Raw genomic sequence first — 17,243 nt, 5'->3', positions numbered from 1 at the left:
GAAGCCACTCGAGGATAAGGGTTATTGCGTGTATAGTAATCAATGGGATAATATCGCGTTAATCATTAATAATGGAGATTTGATAAAGTGTCTTACTTAAGGGGGCGGTTTATCAGGAATTTGTTTATGTTGGACTTGAAGACATCCAAGTTGTAGTCAGGTGGGAAACAGGTTAACGGAACAGTTCCACAGGCGTGCACTTCTAAGAAAGAAGCTTTGTTCATGGAATCTACATTTTGATTTAGGCACAGATAAAGAGTGGGGAAAATTATTGACAGTGGTTTCAGCTAGACGAGTGTTTTTCGTGAAAGATTGGCGAGGGAAGACCAGAGATTGCAGCTCAGATGAGTACTTGCCATGGAAATAACAATAAAACAAAGACAGGCTCGCAATGTCTCTTCTGTGGGAGAGAGGTTGCAGGAAAGAGAAAAGGGCATCCCCCACTAAGACACAAAGTCTATTTTGTACTCTGTCAAGGCAGGATAGGCTGTTTTTAGCAGCCTGCCCTGATGTGGCAGCAGTACTCCATCCTTTGACGTACTTGGCTTTTATATAGATAGAGAATTGCATCATCAGTAATATATCTTCTGGAGCGGTAGAAGGATCCCACCATTTTTCCAGCGACCTTGATGTACGTGTTCCATTTCAGATCAGGAGTAAAAGTCAATCCCAGAAGCTTGTCAAAACATGGAGCTTCCCCTAGACGAGAGCCATCCATTTCAATTGATGCCAGATGGAGATCAGAGCGTTGATGATGTAAAGATAGGAGCTCGGTTTTAGATGCATTAAAAGTAACCAGCCACCTTTTCCCCACTGTACCATGCGTGCAAGATCAGAGGAGAGAGAATCAGAGAGAACTTTGTCATTTACACTGTGAGTTTTTGATTTATTCCCATCAACCACTACTCTTATGAGCCTATCAGAGAGAAATGATTTAATAATTGAGAAAACATTTCCAGTTATACCGTAGCTGGAAATCTTGTGAAGTAGGCCTTTGTACCATACCTTATCAAAGGCCTTTGATGTGTCGAGAGCAATTGCCCTAGAAAGGAAGCCTTTGTCGAGAGATTCACTAATCCTATGAGATATAACCGTTAGCACATCTGCTGTAGATCTAGCAGAACGGAAACCATATTGCATGTCACTAAGAAGGTTATTTCTGCTGAGGTGGTTGACTACTTCTTTATTTAATATGGATTCCAGCAACTTACTCATGACACACAGAAGACTTATTGGTCTGTACTGAGAAGGAAGATGACTTATCATCTGAGTTCTTAAATACAGGGCATACTGATGAGGTTTTCCAGGGTGTTGGGAAGCACTTCTCCTTAAGGCAATGCTTAAACAGTTTTGTAAGTATGGGAGCAAGTTCTGATTGAAGCTTTTTAAACACTATAATTGGAATGCCGTCAGGGCCAGTTGCTTTACTGAAATCAAGGTTCTTGATTAGCTTGGCGACCTCACGCACAGATATTTGTATGTTGCATAGCGTGTTGTCTGTTATAGGAGGAAATACAGGGAGTTGATGGCCTTCATTGTATAGAGTAGAATTAGCTTCAAAGTTCTTGGCAAATAGTTTGGCCTTGTCTGATACTGACGAGATGACCTCAGGTCCATTGATGATGGTTGGGATAAAACACACGCTTCTGTTCAGGATCCTGTTTGCTATTTACCAAAACTGGTAGGAACCAAGCCGCTGCTCAGCTACTTTGAATTTAATGAACTGAGCATATAGCTCTCTTGCATTTTTTATTACTCTTTTGCAGTGCACTGGAAACATCTAATTTGACATTAACATCTCACAAGATATCTTCCAAGCAAAAATGGATCAAATCCTAGAAGGCCTAGATGGTCTGAATGATGAGGATCATGACAAAAACCTGCGTAATCTCATGGCCCGAGTGTCCGAAACGGGGCTCATTTTTAATAGCAAAAAATGCTTCATAAAGCAACACAGCATATCTTTTTTTGGAAACATTTACACCCTCAATGGAATCAAGCCAAATCTGGACAAGGTGCGTGACATAAAGGAAATGCCAAATACACAAAATAAGGGGGAATTCCAACGTTTTCTAGGTATGTTGAATTACCTGTCCCATATATTCCTAACTTTGCTGAAAAAGCTTACCCACTGTGCGGTCTTCTCAAATTTCAGGATCCTGGGTTTGGGACCCCAACCATCAAAAGTACTACGGCCAGCTCAAGAAAATGATCTCCCACAACACATGCCTGTCATACTATGACATGGTCAAGCCTAGAATGCTCAAAGTGGATGCTTTGCAGAATGGCCTGGGAGTGGCACTGACTCAAGTTAGCAAACCAATTGCATTTGGTTCCGAAACACTAACTGATGCCCAAAGCAGATACAGCAACATCGAACAGGAGATGTTGGCCATAGTGCATGGTGTTCATCGATACCACACATACCTCTATGGAAAAGCCTTCTCCGTTATCACAGACCATAAGCCACTGGTCACAATATGCGGCAAACCACTGCATTCAGCACCACACCATCCAGGGCTACTTATACCGAATCATCTACAGACCAGGCAGCAAAATGATCCTCGCTGACACCCTAAGTTGACTACCTAATCTCGAAAACAACATATCAATTGAGCTGGACGAGAACGTGGACGGCATAAATACTGAGGTCAGTGAGGACCAAACCATCTCAACCATCAACTTCTCATGTTAAAAGCAGAAGATACTACGTACTGAGACAGTAAAAGACCCAACCATGAATCTTGTCAAGGAGGTCATACATCAGGGATGGCCTGACAATATCCGTTAGATACCCACAGAGATCTGCCCATACCGGTCCTTCCATGATGAACTTGCCATCGAATCTGGAATCTTATTCAAAGGCCGACAAGTACTCATCCCAGATTCCATGAGAGAGGACATCCTCCACCAGCTCCACCAAGCCCATCAAGGCATATAGAAAATATGCAGGCTCGCCAGAGAAAGCGTGTACCAGGTCAATATCAACAAGAATATTGAAAGGATGTGCAGGTTGTGCACATTTTGCAAAGAATACCAGGATGCATATAGGTATGAACCACTGCTCCCACATGACATTCCCTCCCAGCCTTGGAAGCTCATCGCATCCGACCTATTCGAGATTGACAGACAGTAGTTCCTGCTTACTGTCGACAGATACTCCAAGTATCCCATTGTCGACGAAATGTCAGTACCAGTAATCAGCAAGGCAATGGCAGACAAAATGAAATATTATACCTTGCTTTTTAGTCATTTGGATAAAATAATGACCAACAATGGCCCCCAATACATGATGCGATACTTGTTAGTAGTTAGTGTGAAGAATAGAGCCGAAACGCGGAGTGAGTTTTTAGTAGCTTTGTGAGACAGGGAAAGAGCTGAACGGCATCAACATCAGTGACAATGTTCAAGTCCAGCCATCCAATCCCTACATAAGAGAGTGGAGGGAAGTAACAGCCCAAAAAACAAATGACTGGTAGGTCCTATGAAGTAGAACTAAGAGACGGACAGTTATGTCCCGGAAACAGGTGATTGCTGTGTAAAACACCCAAGTCAAAACATAGGACACCATTAGACTACATGCACAGCTGATGTTCACCTTCAGTCCCAAATACAGTTTGACAAACCCATACTACAAAGAGAAAGGCTTGCATAGGAAACCGAGTCGGCTGAAGAAAGGATTTATGAAAGGAATGACAGCCAACAGCTGACTACGCAATCAGGACACATTATACTGCATGCTACAACGAATGAACAATCCATCTTCCCCCATGTTGCCATTCAAAACCCAGTCCCTACTCCTTCCACCTAAGAAGAAAACAAAATGAACAAACACCCGCCCTGACGGAGGAGGGGAGTGTTATGTATAACCAAACCCTCACCACTGCCCTCCCTAGCTCTCTCCTCTTTCTACATAACTCTCCTATAAAAAGAGGAGGACTTCTCATTGTAAGATAGCCACTCAATAAAACTGCTATTACACTTAGTTCTGTGTCATCTTCATTCTGAACATAACATTACCGTGCTATTTTTTTAAATAGTATTTTCAAGTTTCATTATATCTTTTTTTATTAAATTGTTAGGTGAAAGTACAGAATAATTACAAAACACCCTCCCCATGTTAAGAATGGCTTCCTAAATAATATTATAGTACTGCACAAAATATTCACTTCTTCCTGTGGAGGCCTGGATGTAAACATTAGCGGCCTAGCTCTCGAAAAATGAGACAATGAGAATACGCCTGGATCCTCATGAGCTCAACAAAGCACTCATGAGAGAGCACTACACCATACCAACACGTGAGGATGTCCTTCATGACATGGGAGATGCAGAAATTTTCACAAAAGTGGACCTCTCATCAGGATATTGGCATGCATCCAGTAACCTGACCAACTTTCAGACATGCTTTGGCCAATAATGTTGACGTTGGTTATCATTTGACCTGAACTCCTCAGCAGAAATATTCCAAAGATTAAATCATTTTCATCCTTTATAATATAATAATATAATAATATAATATATATTATAATATAATAAATAAAATTATAATATAATATATTGAATAATATAATAAATAAAATTATAATATAATATAGGTATCATTTGTGCTTCAGTTTTAATTATGTCAATTCTGTAAAGACTGCTATGATTCTTGATTTGCTATTTCTGATAAAATGATTATCCACATTACTATTCTTCCATTATTTTTTACGTCTCTTATTATTAATGAAGCCTTTTATCACCAAAGGTTGCATCCTTAATGCAAATACTTTTGCATTCTTCCTTTTGTAGGAAGAATCTTCATTTGTGTCGATATTTGTCTCTAGAATATGAGACAATTTTTGTAAGCAATGATTTGGAGCGAACTTTATTTTCCACAACTGAAAATCAGTTTCGCCTCTGTTGAAATAAAATCAATTACAAATGAACCATAACTTGTTGATTTACAGAGCACATAACCTGTTGAATTTTTGCAGTTGTTTGGAATGTTTAGATTTGTTTTTCGAACCAGCAAAATACATATATTCCCGTGTACATACAGTAACAACAACAACAACAACAATTGGCTCATATAGGTACTGCTACTACTTTCCTTCTAACAGTAAATGACAATTCATATGTGCATATATATATGTGCATATACATACATATGTGTGTGTGTGTGTGTGTGTGTGTGTATGTATGTATATAAATATATGCACACACACACACACACACACACACACACACACACACACACACACACACACACATCAATGCATGTCCACATCAATATAAATTAACATCCAATGAGCAATTTTTATTGTTGTCTAAATGTTATCGTAATTTATTAAAACAATTAAATTATCTCAACCATAACAATAATAACGGTCCTGGATATGACCTAAAACTATATCCGATGATGCGGCCCCACCCTGCGGGCCTTAGGGAGTGTGGAGCCACCCTTTAATTGCCATTGCTCCCAGGTCCACTCTGACCCAGAGTGGTAGTACCTGTTAGGGCCCCAACTATGAGTTAAATAGAATCTGACTTTAAAAAAATATATATATACTCCATTAAAAATCGTTCCTCAAAATAACTGGATTCGGCATTAAAATAACCTGAAAAAGGTTGATATGCCATAAAACAAAAACAACCAACCAACCAACCAACCAACCAACCAACCAACCAATCAACGATAATAACATTGTTGTAAATTAAATCCAAGATCCTAGATCGTCATTTGCTTTTAGCCTTTATTAGAAAATCTTAAACAATATTTTAATTGTGATATTGAAGGTAGCTGTTGTAACTTCATTTAAAGGAAGTAAAGTATAAGCATTTTGATATAAAGATTACACAAAAAGGACACTGTCTATTTATCAGATGTTTTTTTTTTAGTATGGAAGCCATTTGTTTTATAGCCATCATAAACATTAGAAATAAATGATTTATTACGAATGTAGTTAAAAAGTTTCATTTATATTTTGCAAACATTTTTTTGACTACCACATTCGTAATAAAGCGTTTATTGCTAAAAATAGAAATGTTAACTAGAGTAAGTGAATTACCTGTGTCACCATTCCCTACTATGAAAACATCATAGCACTAGCAATAATATAAAAAAATAAAATAAAAATAAAACAAAATAAATAATGATAAAAATGAAAGATTCTTAATTGGGAAGATAAATTTATTTTCATTTTAGGTTAAGTATGTTGAAATAAAAATTAAGTTGGAAAATTTAGTAAAATTTAAAAACCAGGATTTTGAAAAGTTTGGATTTATTCCACTATTGAGCAACCATACTATCTGAATGAAAAGGGGTGTGGCTTATCATTGACTTAGATTAGCTATAACAACGATGCAGACGACTTTGATCATCAATAGATGCTGAATAATTGTTTAGATTATTTAAATATTTATCGCCTAAATAATTAAATAAATACCCTCTAGACAAAAGTTTAATATAAAATTTAATTTACTAAGTACTATTTACAAATATCCTAATAGAAGATGCCGAGATGCAAATATACATTCTTGAAATTCTAAACTTATATGATAATACCTGATCATATATTAACAGATGAAATCATGAGGGTTAATTAATTTTGTCTCCATTTTTGATTGTCATCAATTGACAACATCACATGAACTAGTAATTTGTTGCAATTCAAACACAACTCTTAAAACCAGTATTGCAAGTAATATGGCGATGGGATAGTTCCAGGTACCATAAGGCCACATTAGAAAAATGAGAATCTATTTGAAGCTACAGAAAATTTCGGCACACAATATATAGATATGCAGTATTTTGTAAGTAATAGTTATTATTTAAAATATTGAATTTAGTAATAAGTGAAATATCAAATGAAGTTAATAATCCATTTGTTCCTCTAACTGTCTTTGCAAAAATAACTTTTGAATTTATTAAAGTTAAAACACCCAGTTTTGTTTTTAAATTAAGTTTTTCACCAAATTGTATTTCAACTTTTATTTTATTTTTTGTCATTAATTTACAATTGAAGTTTGTATTTTTATTATAGTATTATTTAAAGTATTACTTTGTGGAACGAGAGAGTGGATAAGAACTCAAATTGACATCAAAGGGCCATAGAGTACTCACATTGAACTGAAGCAGGCCACAATTAGAATAGGTTGAGAAACACTGCTTTAAAGTATTCTGATTTTAAAAACAACTCTGAAGTTACTAGCATCAAAGGCTACTTGAAAACTTTTTCAGTTATTATGATGCAGTGTTAAAGAAAAATCACTTTGAATCTTAAACAAAACATTATAAATAAATAAATAAATGAATGAATAAGAAGAACAGCAGAAATGATGTCAGTCTAAAATTCATAACATAATTAAGTATGTTATAAATGTGACTGACATAGATAACTAAACAGTATTATTTAAAATGAATTTAGATTAAATATTCTTGTTTGAAATTATTTAGTGCTTATATAATAGTAATGTTGTAAGGATGGAATACTGCTGCCATATCTGGGCAGGAGCTGCTAAAAACAGTCTATCCTGCTTTGACAAAGTACAAAATAGACTTCGTGGTTTAGTGGGGGATGCCCTTTTCTCTACCCTGCAACCTCTCTCCCACAGAAGAGACGTTGCGAGCCTATCCTTGTTTTATCGTTATTTCCATAGCAGGTGCTCGTCTGAACTCCAATCTCTGGTCCCCCCTCGCCAATCTTTCATGAAAAACACCTGTCTAGCTGAATCCACTGTGAAAAATTCCCCGCACTCTTTATCTGTGCCTAAATCAAAACGTGGATTCCATGAACAAAGCTTCTTTCTTAGAACTGCACGCCTGTGGAACTCTGTTTCGTCTGCCTGCTTCCCACCTGACTACAATTTGGATGTCTTCAAGTCCAACGTTAACAAATTCCTAATGAACCGCCCCCTTAAGTAAACACTTCATCAAATCTCCACACTAATGTACTGTACTTGCAATAACCCTTATCCCTGAGTGGCTTCCGGGCCTTGATAAGTGGTGACCACCGTGTAAAAAAGAAAAAAAAAATGGAATATCGCCAATTAATTCAAGCTTATATTTTAAAGATCAAAATATTTTAAAGATCAAATATTTTAAAGATCAAAACATTTTAATGATAATTTTCTAGTAACAACATAAATGTTAGTAATACATTTTTGGTCTAAAACAATTCAGTGAAGAAAGTAAAAGAAAGGATTACCTGAGTCAATGAAAAGTTGATCATAGATTTAAAAAAAATCACTTTTTGTGATCCGTTTTATGAAATGAAGTTTTTAAATATTAAAAGAAGTCAGTTGTATGTAAAAATTCGTATCAGAGTAGAAAATAATGTAGATTCTTTCTAGGAAACGACCCTACTAAATGGAAATATGAAGCAATGTAATGTGCTGGTCGTTACACTTGAGTGAATCAGTACATTCTTTGCTAAACTTAATAGAGCACAAGGCAAAAAAAAAAAAAAAAAAATCCAGCTTAGTTACACCGTGTTTGCTGTTTTGGTCCACTGAATTATCAAGGAAGAAAATTCAAGCTAAAGAGTGAAATTAGTATGCAAGAATGAACTTGGAATGCTTGAGGAAGTGACGGTGAGATAGAATTCAAGAATTTGTTATATGATAGAACAGAATCAACAAAACCGGTTCTCCAACTTCCAACGTAGACCCCTATTACCATGTCTCCTTCTCCAACATCAGGGGTCTACATTCTAACCTTCCAGAGGTTGAAACCCAATTACAGGAGACTAAACCAGACCTTTTATTTTTAAGCGAAACTGACATTGGACAGGCTATTTCCCTAGAAGAGTTTGCAATTAAAGGATACTCTAACTTAACTTCTAAATCTGACCCCCAAGATCGCCATGGGCATGGAATATGTGCCTATATTAAAGATGGCTTTCCATGTGGTAGGGACATCTCCAGAGAAGATACTAACTTACCCTATATGTGCTTCCGGGTTGCATTAGCTCACACTACTGCATTTATATTTACTCTCTATCACCCCCACAACAGCGGAGTTACTATCTTTAAAAGCATATCTGAGAAAATTGACCAAATCCTATCTGCTTATCCTTCAGCTAACATTCACGTATGTGGAGACTTCAATGTTCACAATGTGGAATGGTTGACCCACTCAAACAAGACCGATGATGAGGGGAGGTTCTGTCATGATTTCTCCATTGCTTATGACCTCACTCAGATTGTTCACGAACTCACCCATGTGCCCGACAATGACGGCCAGTATGCGAGTCTACCTTTTTCTCACAATTTTCCCTGAACTATGTTCAGTTTCTGTTCTGTCTCCTCTTGAATCTTCCGAGCACTCTGTTGTATCAATTAAGATAAAAATGAAATCTAATAAGTCCCCAGACGTACCTCTCCATCGTACAGTATATCGATACACTAAGGCTGACTGGGATAGCTTCCGCACATTTATATCGGATCTACCTCTGCGTTCCATGTTTAAAAAGGATGTGTCCTCTATATTATCAGACCTGACGGAATGGTTAATTGTAGGTATAGACCGTTTCATACCCTCGAAAAAGTTTCAGCAAAAACCTAACAGCCAGTCATGGTACTCTCCAGAATGTGCTGCTGCCATTGCGCACAGAAATCACTTTTTCCACTGCTTCCAACGTAATAGATGTATGGAAACTAAAGCCGCTTTCAGGACTGCCAGCAACCATTTTAAGAAAGTAATAAAGAACGCAAGAGAGTTGTATGCTCAATCCGTCAAGTCCAAAGTAGCTGAGCAGCGGCTTGGTTCCCACCAGTTTTGGCAAATAGCAAACAGAATCCTGAACAGAAGCATGTGCTCTATCCCAACTATCATCAATGGACCTGAGGTCATCTCGTCAACATCAGACAAAGCCAAACTCTTTGCCAAGAACTTTGCAGCTAATTCTACCCTTTGCGACCAAGGCCGTCAACCCCAATATTTCCTCCTGTATCAGAAAACACGCTATGTGATATACAAATATCTGTATGTGATGTTGCCAAGCTAATCAAAAACCTTGATTCGAGTAAAGCAACTGGCCCTGATGGTATTCCAATTATAGTACTCCAAAAACTTCAACCAGAACTAGCGCCCATACTTACAAAACTGTTTAAACGCTGTCTTAAGGAGAATAGCTTCCCATCACCCTGGAAAATCTCATCAGTATGCCCTGTATTTAAGAATTCAGGTGATCGCTCATCCCCCTCTCAGTACAGGCCAATAAGTCTCCTGTGCGTCATGAGTAAGTTGCTGGAATCTGTGTTAAATACAGAAGTAATCAACCATCTCAACAAAAATAACTTTTTTAGTGACACTCAATATGGTTTCCATTCTGCTAGATCTACAGCAGATGTGCTTACAGTTATATCTCATAGGATTAGCAAATCTCTTGACGAAGGCAACTTTTCTAGGGCAATTGCTCTTGACATATCTAAGGCTTTGATAGGGTATGGCATAAAGGTTTACTTCACAAGATCTCTAGCTATGGTATAGCTGGAATGTCTTCTCAATTATTAAATCATTTCTTTCTGATAGGTTCATAAGAGTAGTAGTTGATGGGCAAAAATCAGAAGCTCACAGTATTAATGCTGGAGTCCCTCAGGGGTTCATCCTGGGCCCAACTCTATTCCTGATCTACATTAATGATCCTCCAAATCACATCCTTACATCATTTGTTGACATTTATGCTGATGACACCACCATTTATGGTAGAACATCTAAGACAGTAAACAACAAAGGTCTCTCCAATTCTCTCTCCTTTGATCTTGAGCACGTGGTACAATGGGGAAAGGAGTGGCTAGTTACTTTTAATGCATCTAAAACCAAGCTTCTCTCTTTACATCATCAACATTCTGATCCCCATCTGGCATCAACTGAAATGAATGGCTCTCGTCTTCAGGAGGCCTCAAGTTTTGATAAGCTTCTGGGCTTGATCGTTACTCCTGATCTTAAATGGAACACGTACATCAAATCTGTTGCCAAGGCCACTGGAAAGATGGTGGGATCTTTCTATCGATCCAGTAGATATCTCACTGCTGATGCAATTCTCTATATAAGAGCCAGGTACGTCCAAGGATGGAATACTGTTGCCACATCTGGGCAGGAGCTGCTAGAAAGGACTTGTCCTGCCTTGATAGAGTTCAAAATAGACTTCGTAGCCTCGTAGGAGATGTCCTTTTCTCTTCCTTGCAACCTCTATCTCACAGAAGAGATGTTGCGAGTTTGTCTCTGATGTATCGTTATTTTCATGGAAAGTGTTTGACTGAGCTTCAGTCTATGGTCCCCCCTCGCCAAACTTTCACAAGAAACACTCGTCTAGCTGAAAACACTATCAATAATTCCCCCCACTCTTTATCTGTGCCTAAACCTAAATGTAGATTCCATGAACAAAGCTTCTTTCTTAGAACTGCACGCCTGTGGAATTGTCTTCCGTTTTCCTGCTTTCCGGCTGACTACAATATAGTTGTCTTCAAGTCTAACGTAAATAAGTTCTTGATGAGCCGTTCCATATAAGATATCAAATTTACCAAATGTTCATTACTAATGATTACTATATTGTCCAATTTCTACTGTAAACTCTTTAACCCTTATCCTCCAGTGGCCTCTTGGCCTTGATAATGTGGTGATGCCTGTGTAAAAAAAAAAAAAAAAAAAATCACCATAACATGACTTTCACCTTTTTCTTGATAATCGACCTAAATATCTTAAAATAAAATCAGTTTTAAGTTTTTTTTTTTTTTTTTTTTTTACACAGTGATCACCACTTATCAAGGCCCGGAAGCCACTCAGGGATAAGGGTTATTGCAAGTACATTACGTTAGTGAGGAGATTTGCTGAAATGTTTACTTAAGGGGGCGGTTCATTAGGAATTTGTTAACATTGGACTTGAAGACATCCAAGTTGTAGTCCGGAGGGAAGCAGGCAGACGGAACAGAGTTCCACAGGCGTGCAGTTCTAAGAAAGAAGCTTTGTTCATGGAATCTGCGTTTTGATTTAGGCACAGATATAGAGTGGGGGAAATTTTTCACAGTGGATTCAGCTAGACGGGTGTTTTTCGTGAAAGATTGGCGAGGGGGGACCAGAGATTGGAGTTCAGACGAGCATCTGCCATGGAAATAACGATAAAACAAGGACAGGCTCGCAACGTCTCTTCTGTGGGAGAGAGGTTGCAGGGTAGAGAAAAGGGCATCCCCCACCAAGCCACGAAGTCTATTTTGTACTCTGTCAAGGCAGGATAGGCTGTTTTTAGCAGCTCCTGCCCAGATATGGCAACAGTATTCCATCCTTGGACGTACTTGGCTTTTATATAGATAGAGAATTGCATCCGTAGTGAGATATCTTCTGGAGCGGTAGAAGGATCCCACCATCTTTCCAGCGACCTTGGCAACAGACTTGATGTACGTGTTCCATTTCAGATCAGGAGTAAAGGTCAAACCCAGAAGCTTGTCAAAACACGGGGCCTCACCCAGACGAGAGCCATCCATCACAATTGATGCCAGATGGGGATCAGAGCGTTGATGATGTAAGGATAGCAGTTTGGTTTTGGATGCATTAAAGGTAACCAGCCACATCTTCCCCCACTGAACCACGCGCTCGAGATCAGAGGAGAGAGAATCAGAGAGAACTTTGTCATTTACAGCCTTTGATGTGTTGCCGTAGATGGTCGTGTCATCAGCATAGATGTCAACGAATGATTTAAATATGTGTTTAGGTCGATATTTTGACAAAGTTTGGTGACGATTGGTCAAATGATGTGAAGTTAGATTATACACAAAGAGATAAACTTGATTGAAAGGAATAATCTTCTTGGAAGAAGTAATATAATAAAAATAATAACTTGTAGAATCTAAACGAACGTTTATCTTTTGACAGCTAAGAGTTTAAATGATATAATATTAATCACCTGCAACATAATTTAAAGCCATTTCCGATATTACAAAAATATTCATTAACCAATCAGTCTTAATGCCCACACGTGACCAAAGAAGCAAAGAAAAAACTTTAGGTAAAGCAAGCCAGAGAAAATAAATATTGAACATTCAAGTTGAAACAAGCTCAAATCATGTATCTTCGTGCTTCCTTGCATTTCGACTCTCTTTAACATTGACTTCAATTAAACTTTCTTTCACCACAAGAAATTAATTATTAATACGATCTCTCTCTCTTTTTCTCTCTCTCTCTCTCTCTCTCTCTCTCTCTCGCACGCACGCACACACACACACACACACACACATTAATCTGCATGAATTGAAATACTAACATTTAAGAACTCTCCAAATAATAACTCCTATATCTAATAACTCTTACATTATTTATTATTCATTCAAGTACTTTTATAATATTTGCATTTGCTTAAATGAAATATATTCCAGAAAGAACAGTTGGAAATAATTCATACACCATTCACTATGACTATGTAATTTCTACACCAAGAAAACGGTGCTATTAAACCTGACTTAGTGATATGGGGCAAGAAGGTAAAAGAAGCAACCTTAGCAGAAGTTAGTGCACACAATGATGCTGAGAAGGAAAAGATAGCGAAATACCAAAGTCTTATATTCGATATGAAAAGAAACTGGAATCTTAGGAAGATTTCCATCATTCCAGTAATTAGGAGCAAACGAACTCAATGAAAAAGAATTTCAAAAACTACCTAGCAATTATACTCAGTGAAACAAGTGCAAAAGACAATTGCACTTAAAAGAAACGGTTAGAACCTTAAAAGGTCTTTTGTTTGTAATATATGAGATAGCGGGTGAATGTCTGGCAACTGGTAGCTAGAACAAAAGAATAAAAAATTGAAAAAAAAAGTGGATCATTTTTCTGTAGGTCCACACGAGGTAAACCATCATCTCTCATCCACAAGATTTGAATTTAACTTTTTGTTATCTTGACTCCAGCTCTGTTTTTTTTTTTTCTGTAATAATAACTGAACAAAGTGACATCTGCAAAGTATGATGGAGGATACCAATGAAAAGACAATAAGATTTTCAATTTTGCATCTGATGAAATTTTTCTTCACTTTTGACTGATGCTCTACCTACATTAAGAGAAACAACCCCAAGCAATTTTGTGGGAAAATATCTTAAAGTGATGCAATGTGCAAGACATAACTTTATTAATTACGAATTGAATGAAAACATTTGCAGGATTTTACGAGCAAAATTAAAACATTACTCAAAATCGATATTAATGAACAGTGAAATGATATTCTGCACCCCCCCCAAAAAAAAAGAAAGGTTAGAGGGGGATAAGATATGGTGATGGGTCAGAAAGGAAAATCTGCATTAATTAGTCATGGAACAACATATTGCAGATATCATCTAATGTTAACTGATAAAATAATACCAAGATAACGACATTCAAATGTATTCATTAGTATTTACAGGAGATAGAAGACAGTAACTAAAATGAAGATTATAATGAAAGATGGGATATCAAATCTAAGAAAGATGATCAACCAGATGAAAGAATGTATCAAGAGGAAATTGAAACAAATTCTACATATTAATATGTGTCAATAACGTAGAACTAGGTAAACTGTAATTAGAAGAAATAAGACCTAAAATGTGGAACTGGACGCAGGAGCAGTAGCAAGAAGCCAAATAGAGAACTACGCTAAATGTACAGGTTTACGGAAAAGACGTCCAAGTATTGTTTGTTTGGATGATGAGATGGTAGTTGTCAGATTATGAGCATAACAAAGTTGCTGACAGGTACAGAAGTACTGAGCCAAGAAGTGATGAATACTAAAAAAAAGTTCAAAATATAAATGATGTGTTTATAATGCACTTTTAGATGTTGAATCCCAGAAAGATAAATACAATACGGCAACACTTCTGGCGAAGAAATTAAAAAAATACATCATTTTATTTAGATTCAACACGATTTTGTTTTGGCATTTCTGCATGAAAATGAAATTGAAAGAGAGGTGTTTTTGAAACCATCACCAGAATTATATCATAATGGTACATTATGGACGTTGATGAGGTGATGAGAGGTTCTGAACGTGTATAATAGGAACTGATCAAATTGTCCCTCATTAGACCTCATCAGATACATACAAAGGCATGTAAAATATTATCGATCAGTTATGATTGTCTATTTTAAGATTCTTAAAAAAATTATTTTTAATGATTTCGAACATTTTTGAAAAAAAAGTTTTCCTTTCAACCAAAAAGATTAAAGGTTTTAAAAGTTATCATCACCAAAAAACAAAAAACAAAAAAAACAATGAAACTTATAAAAGGTGAATCTGCATAACTTATTTCACCATTATATATCTTAATTCGTTTCAATTTGTTCCATCTCTGCATTGTATTGCTTTCCAAAATTTTTAATTTCCTTTGTGAAGAAATAATCACTTGAAAATTGGGATAAAAATCTAAAAACCAAATAATAAAACATTTTACCTTTAAAATTGAGTTCTTTCCCAACAGTTCCTCCATCAATACCATAAATTTGCACTTGGGAAGGATCAAAAACATTAACATCAAAAGGGCTTCCACTGATATGTTCGTCATCATAATACACAGACATTTGCCAGTTGCCTGAAACAAAACAGTACCTGTTATTAGGTTGTCCAGAAAGTTTTTACCGAATTTTAAAGTAAAGCAATTACATTAAAAAAAATATGAACCATTTTGTTGCACAACCATTATCTATCTTTTCTTCGATTTAAAAATTCCATTTTCACAGAATTGCAGTGGTTTCATGGCATAGAACTCATCAATATGTTTTTTGATTGGAATCCAAAGAATTGGAGTTTTTGCGATTGAAATTATTCTGCAGTCAATTGAATAAATAATAATTCAAAGGAGAAATATTTAGTGACTAAGGAGGATATGATAACAACAAGGCACAACAATGTAGTCTGGTATTATCGTGATGGAATATGGCACTCTTCCTGCTGGGCAACCATAGATGTTTGTTTTGAGTTGCTGCATTTAATTCATCCAGTTGTAAGCAATATTTTTAAGAATTAATTTCTGGTTAGGTAGTAGTACAGTATTCCTTTCCAATCCATCTAAACACAAAGCATAACTTTGTTAGGGTCGACATCAGTTTTAGCATGACTAAGAGTGAATCATCTTGCTTATCCCAGGATCGTTTTCTTTGGAAATGTGATCTAAAGGGTTCTTTTCATTCAGATCATGTGGCACCTAAACATTGTATTTGTCAATAATTTGACATATTCTAAGTTAAAGAAACATGAATTACTAAGAAGTGACACAGACTTTTAAGATAACCCGATATCTATCTATCTATCTATCTATCTATCTATCTATCTATCTATCTATCTGTTATTTATCTATCTTGAATATTACACAACTTTCATATATCATCAGATCAATAAGGAAAGAATAAGAGAGAAAAATCTCTTTAAACCATGGCATTTCGAAGCTAACTGCTTCTCATCTTTTATTTAATATATTTAATTGTTTCTCTTAACATTGTCTATCTTCGTAAGTTTGTTTTGTTAAAGATATATTCTTTGCTAGCTTCATAGCTTCATTATATATATATATATAGATATCTGTTATTTATTTGTTTTTGTTTTGCAATATTTTTTGAATGAATTCAATTATTTATACGAAAGTGCATTTTTACCTAAATGTGAGTTGGGAATATTTTCCCTTCTACAAATTTGGTACCCCCAAAAAGGAATATTGTTTTTAAAATATAATTATCCACTGACACGTGTTTCGTCATCCATGACTCATCGGAGTGGCTACTAGATTCAGCCACTCTGATGAGTCGTAGATGGCAAAACAAGTGTCAGTGGATAACTATATTTTAAAAACAATATATATATAGTAAGTTATAAAATGTATATGGCGATTAAGCTACACTGAATATTCCGCATTTCATCCACTCTAGGACTCTTCAGGCTTATGCACATAACCCTGAAGAGTCCTAGAGTGGATGAAATGCGGAATATTCAGTGTAGCTTAATCGCCATATACATTTTATAACTTACTAACTAGCTCTACCTACGTATTGAGCACTTTTGAAGTAAATACTTTTATAGTATTATTTTAATAGTTTATGCATAAATCTATATTTTCGTATATCAATTTTATGTGAGTAAATTAAGTAGCTATATATATATATATATATATATATATATATATATATATATATATATATATATATATATATATAATGAAGCTATGAAGTTAGCAAAGAATATATCTTTAACAAAGCAACCTTACGAAGATAGACAATGTTAAGAGAAACAATTAAATATATTAAATAAAAA

At 36.1% G+C, this 17,243-nt stretch overlaps 1 protein-coding gene across 2 annotated transcripts in view; it reads right to left on the bottom strand.

Moving 5' to 3' along the window:
• The window catches only part of LOC145287981 (filamin-B-like), a 306,042-nt gene that overhangs the window by 163,559 nt on the left and 125,240 nt on the right, over window positions 1–17,243 (bottom strand). For both annotated transcript variants that reach the window (XM_080135974.1, XM_080135975.1), the window contains exon 10: window positions 15,394–15,531. In XM_080135974.1, the coding sequence (XP_079992100.1) occupies window positions 15,394–15,531 (138 nt within the window). The remainder of the gene's footprint in view (window positions 1–15,393; window positions 15,532–17,243) is intronic.

This window comes from Euprymna scolopes, chromosome 11 (genome assembly GCF_053919585.1).
Source record: "Euprymna scolopes isolate OS-2025 chromosome 11, ASM5391958v1, whole genome shotgun sequence".
In the NCBI taxonomy this organism is placed as follows: domain Eukaryota; kingdom Metazoa; phylum Mollusca; class Cephalopoda; order Sepiida; family Sepiolidae; genus Euprymna; species Euprymna scolopes.
The sequence above is the reverse complement of the archived record's forward strand: the minus strand, read 5'-3'. Positions and strand labels throughout refer to the sequence as shown.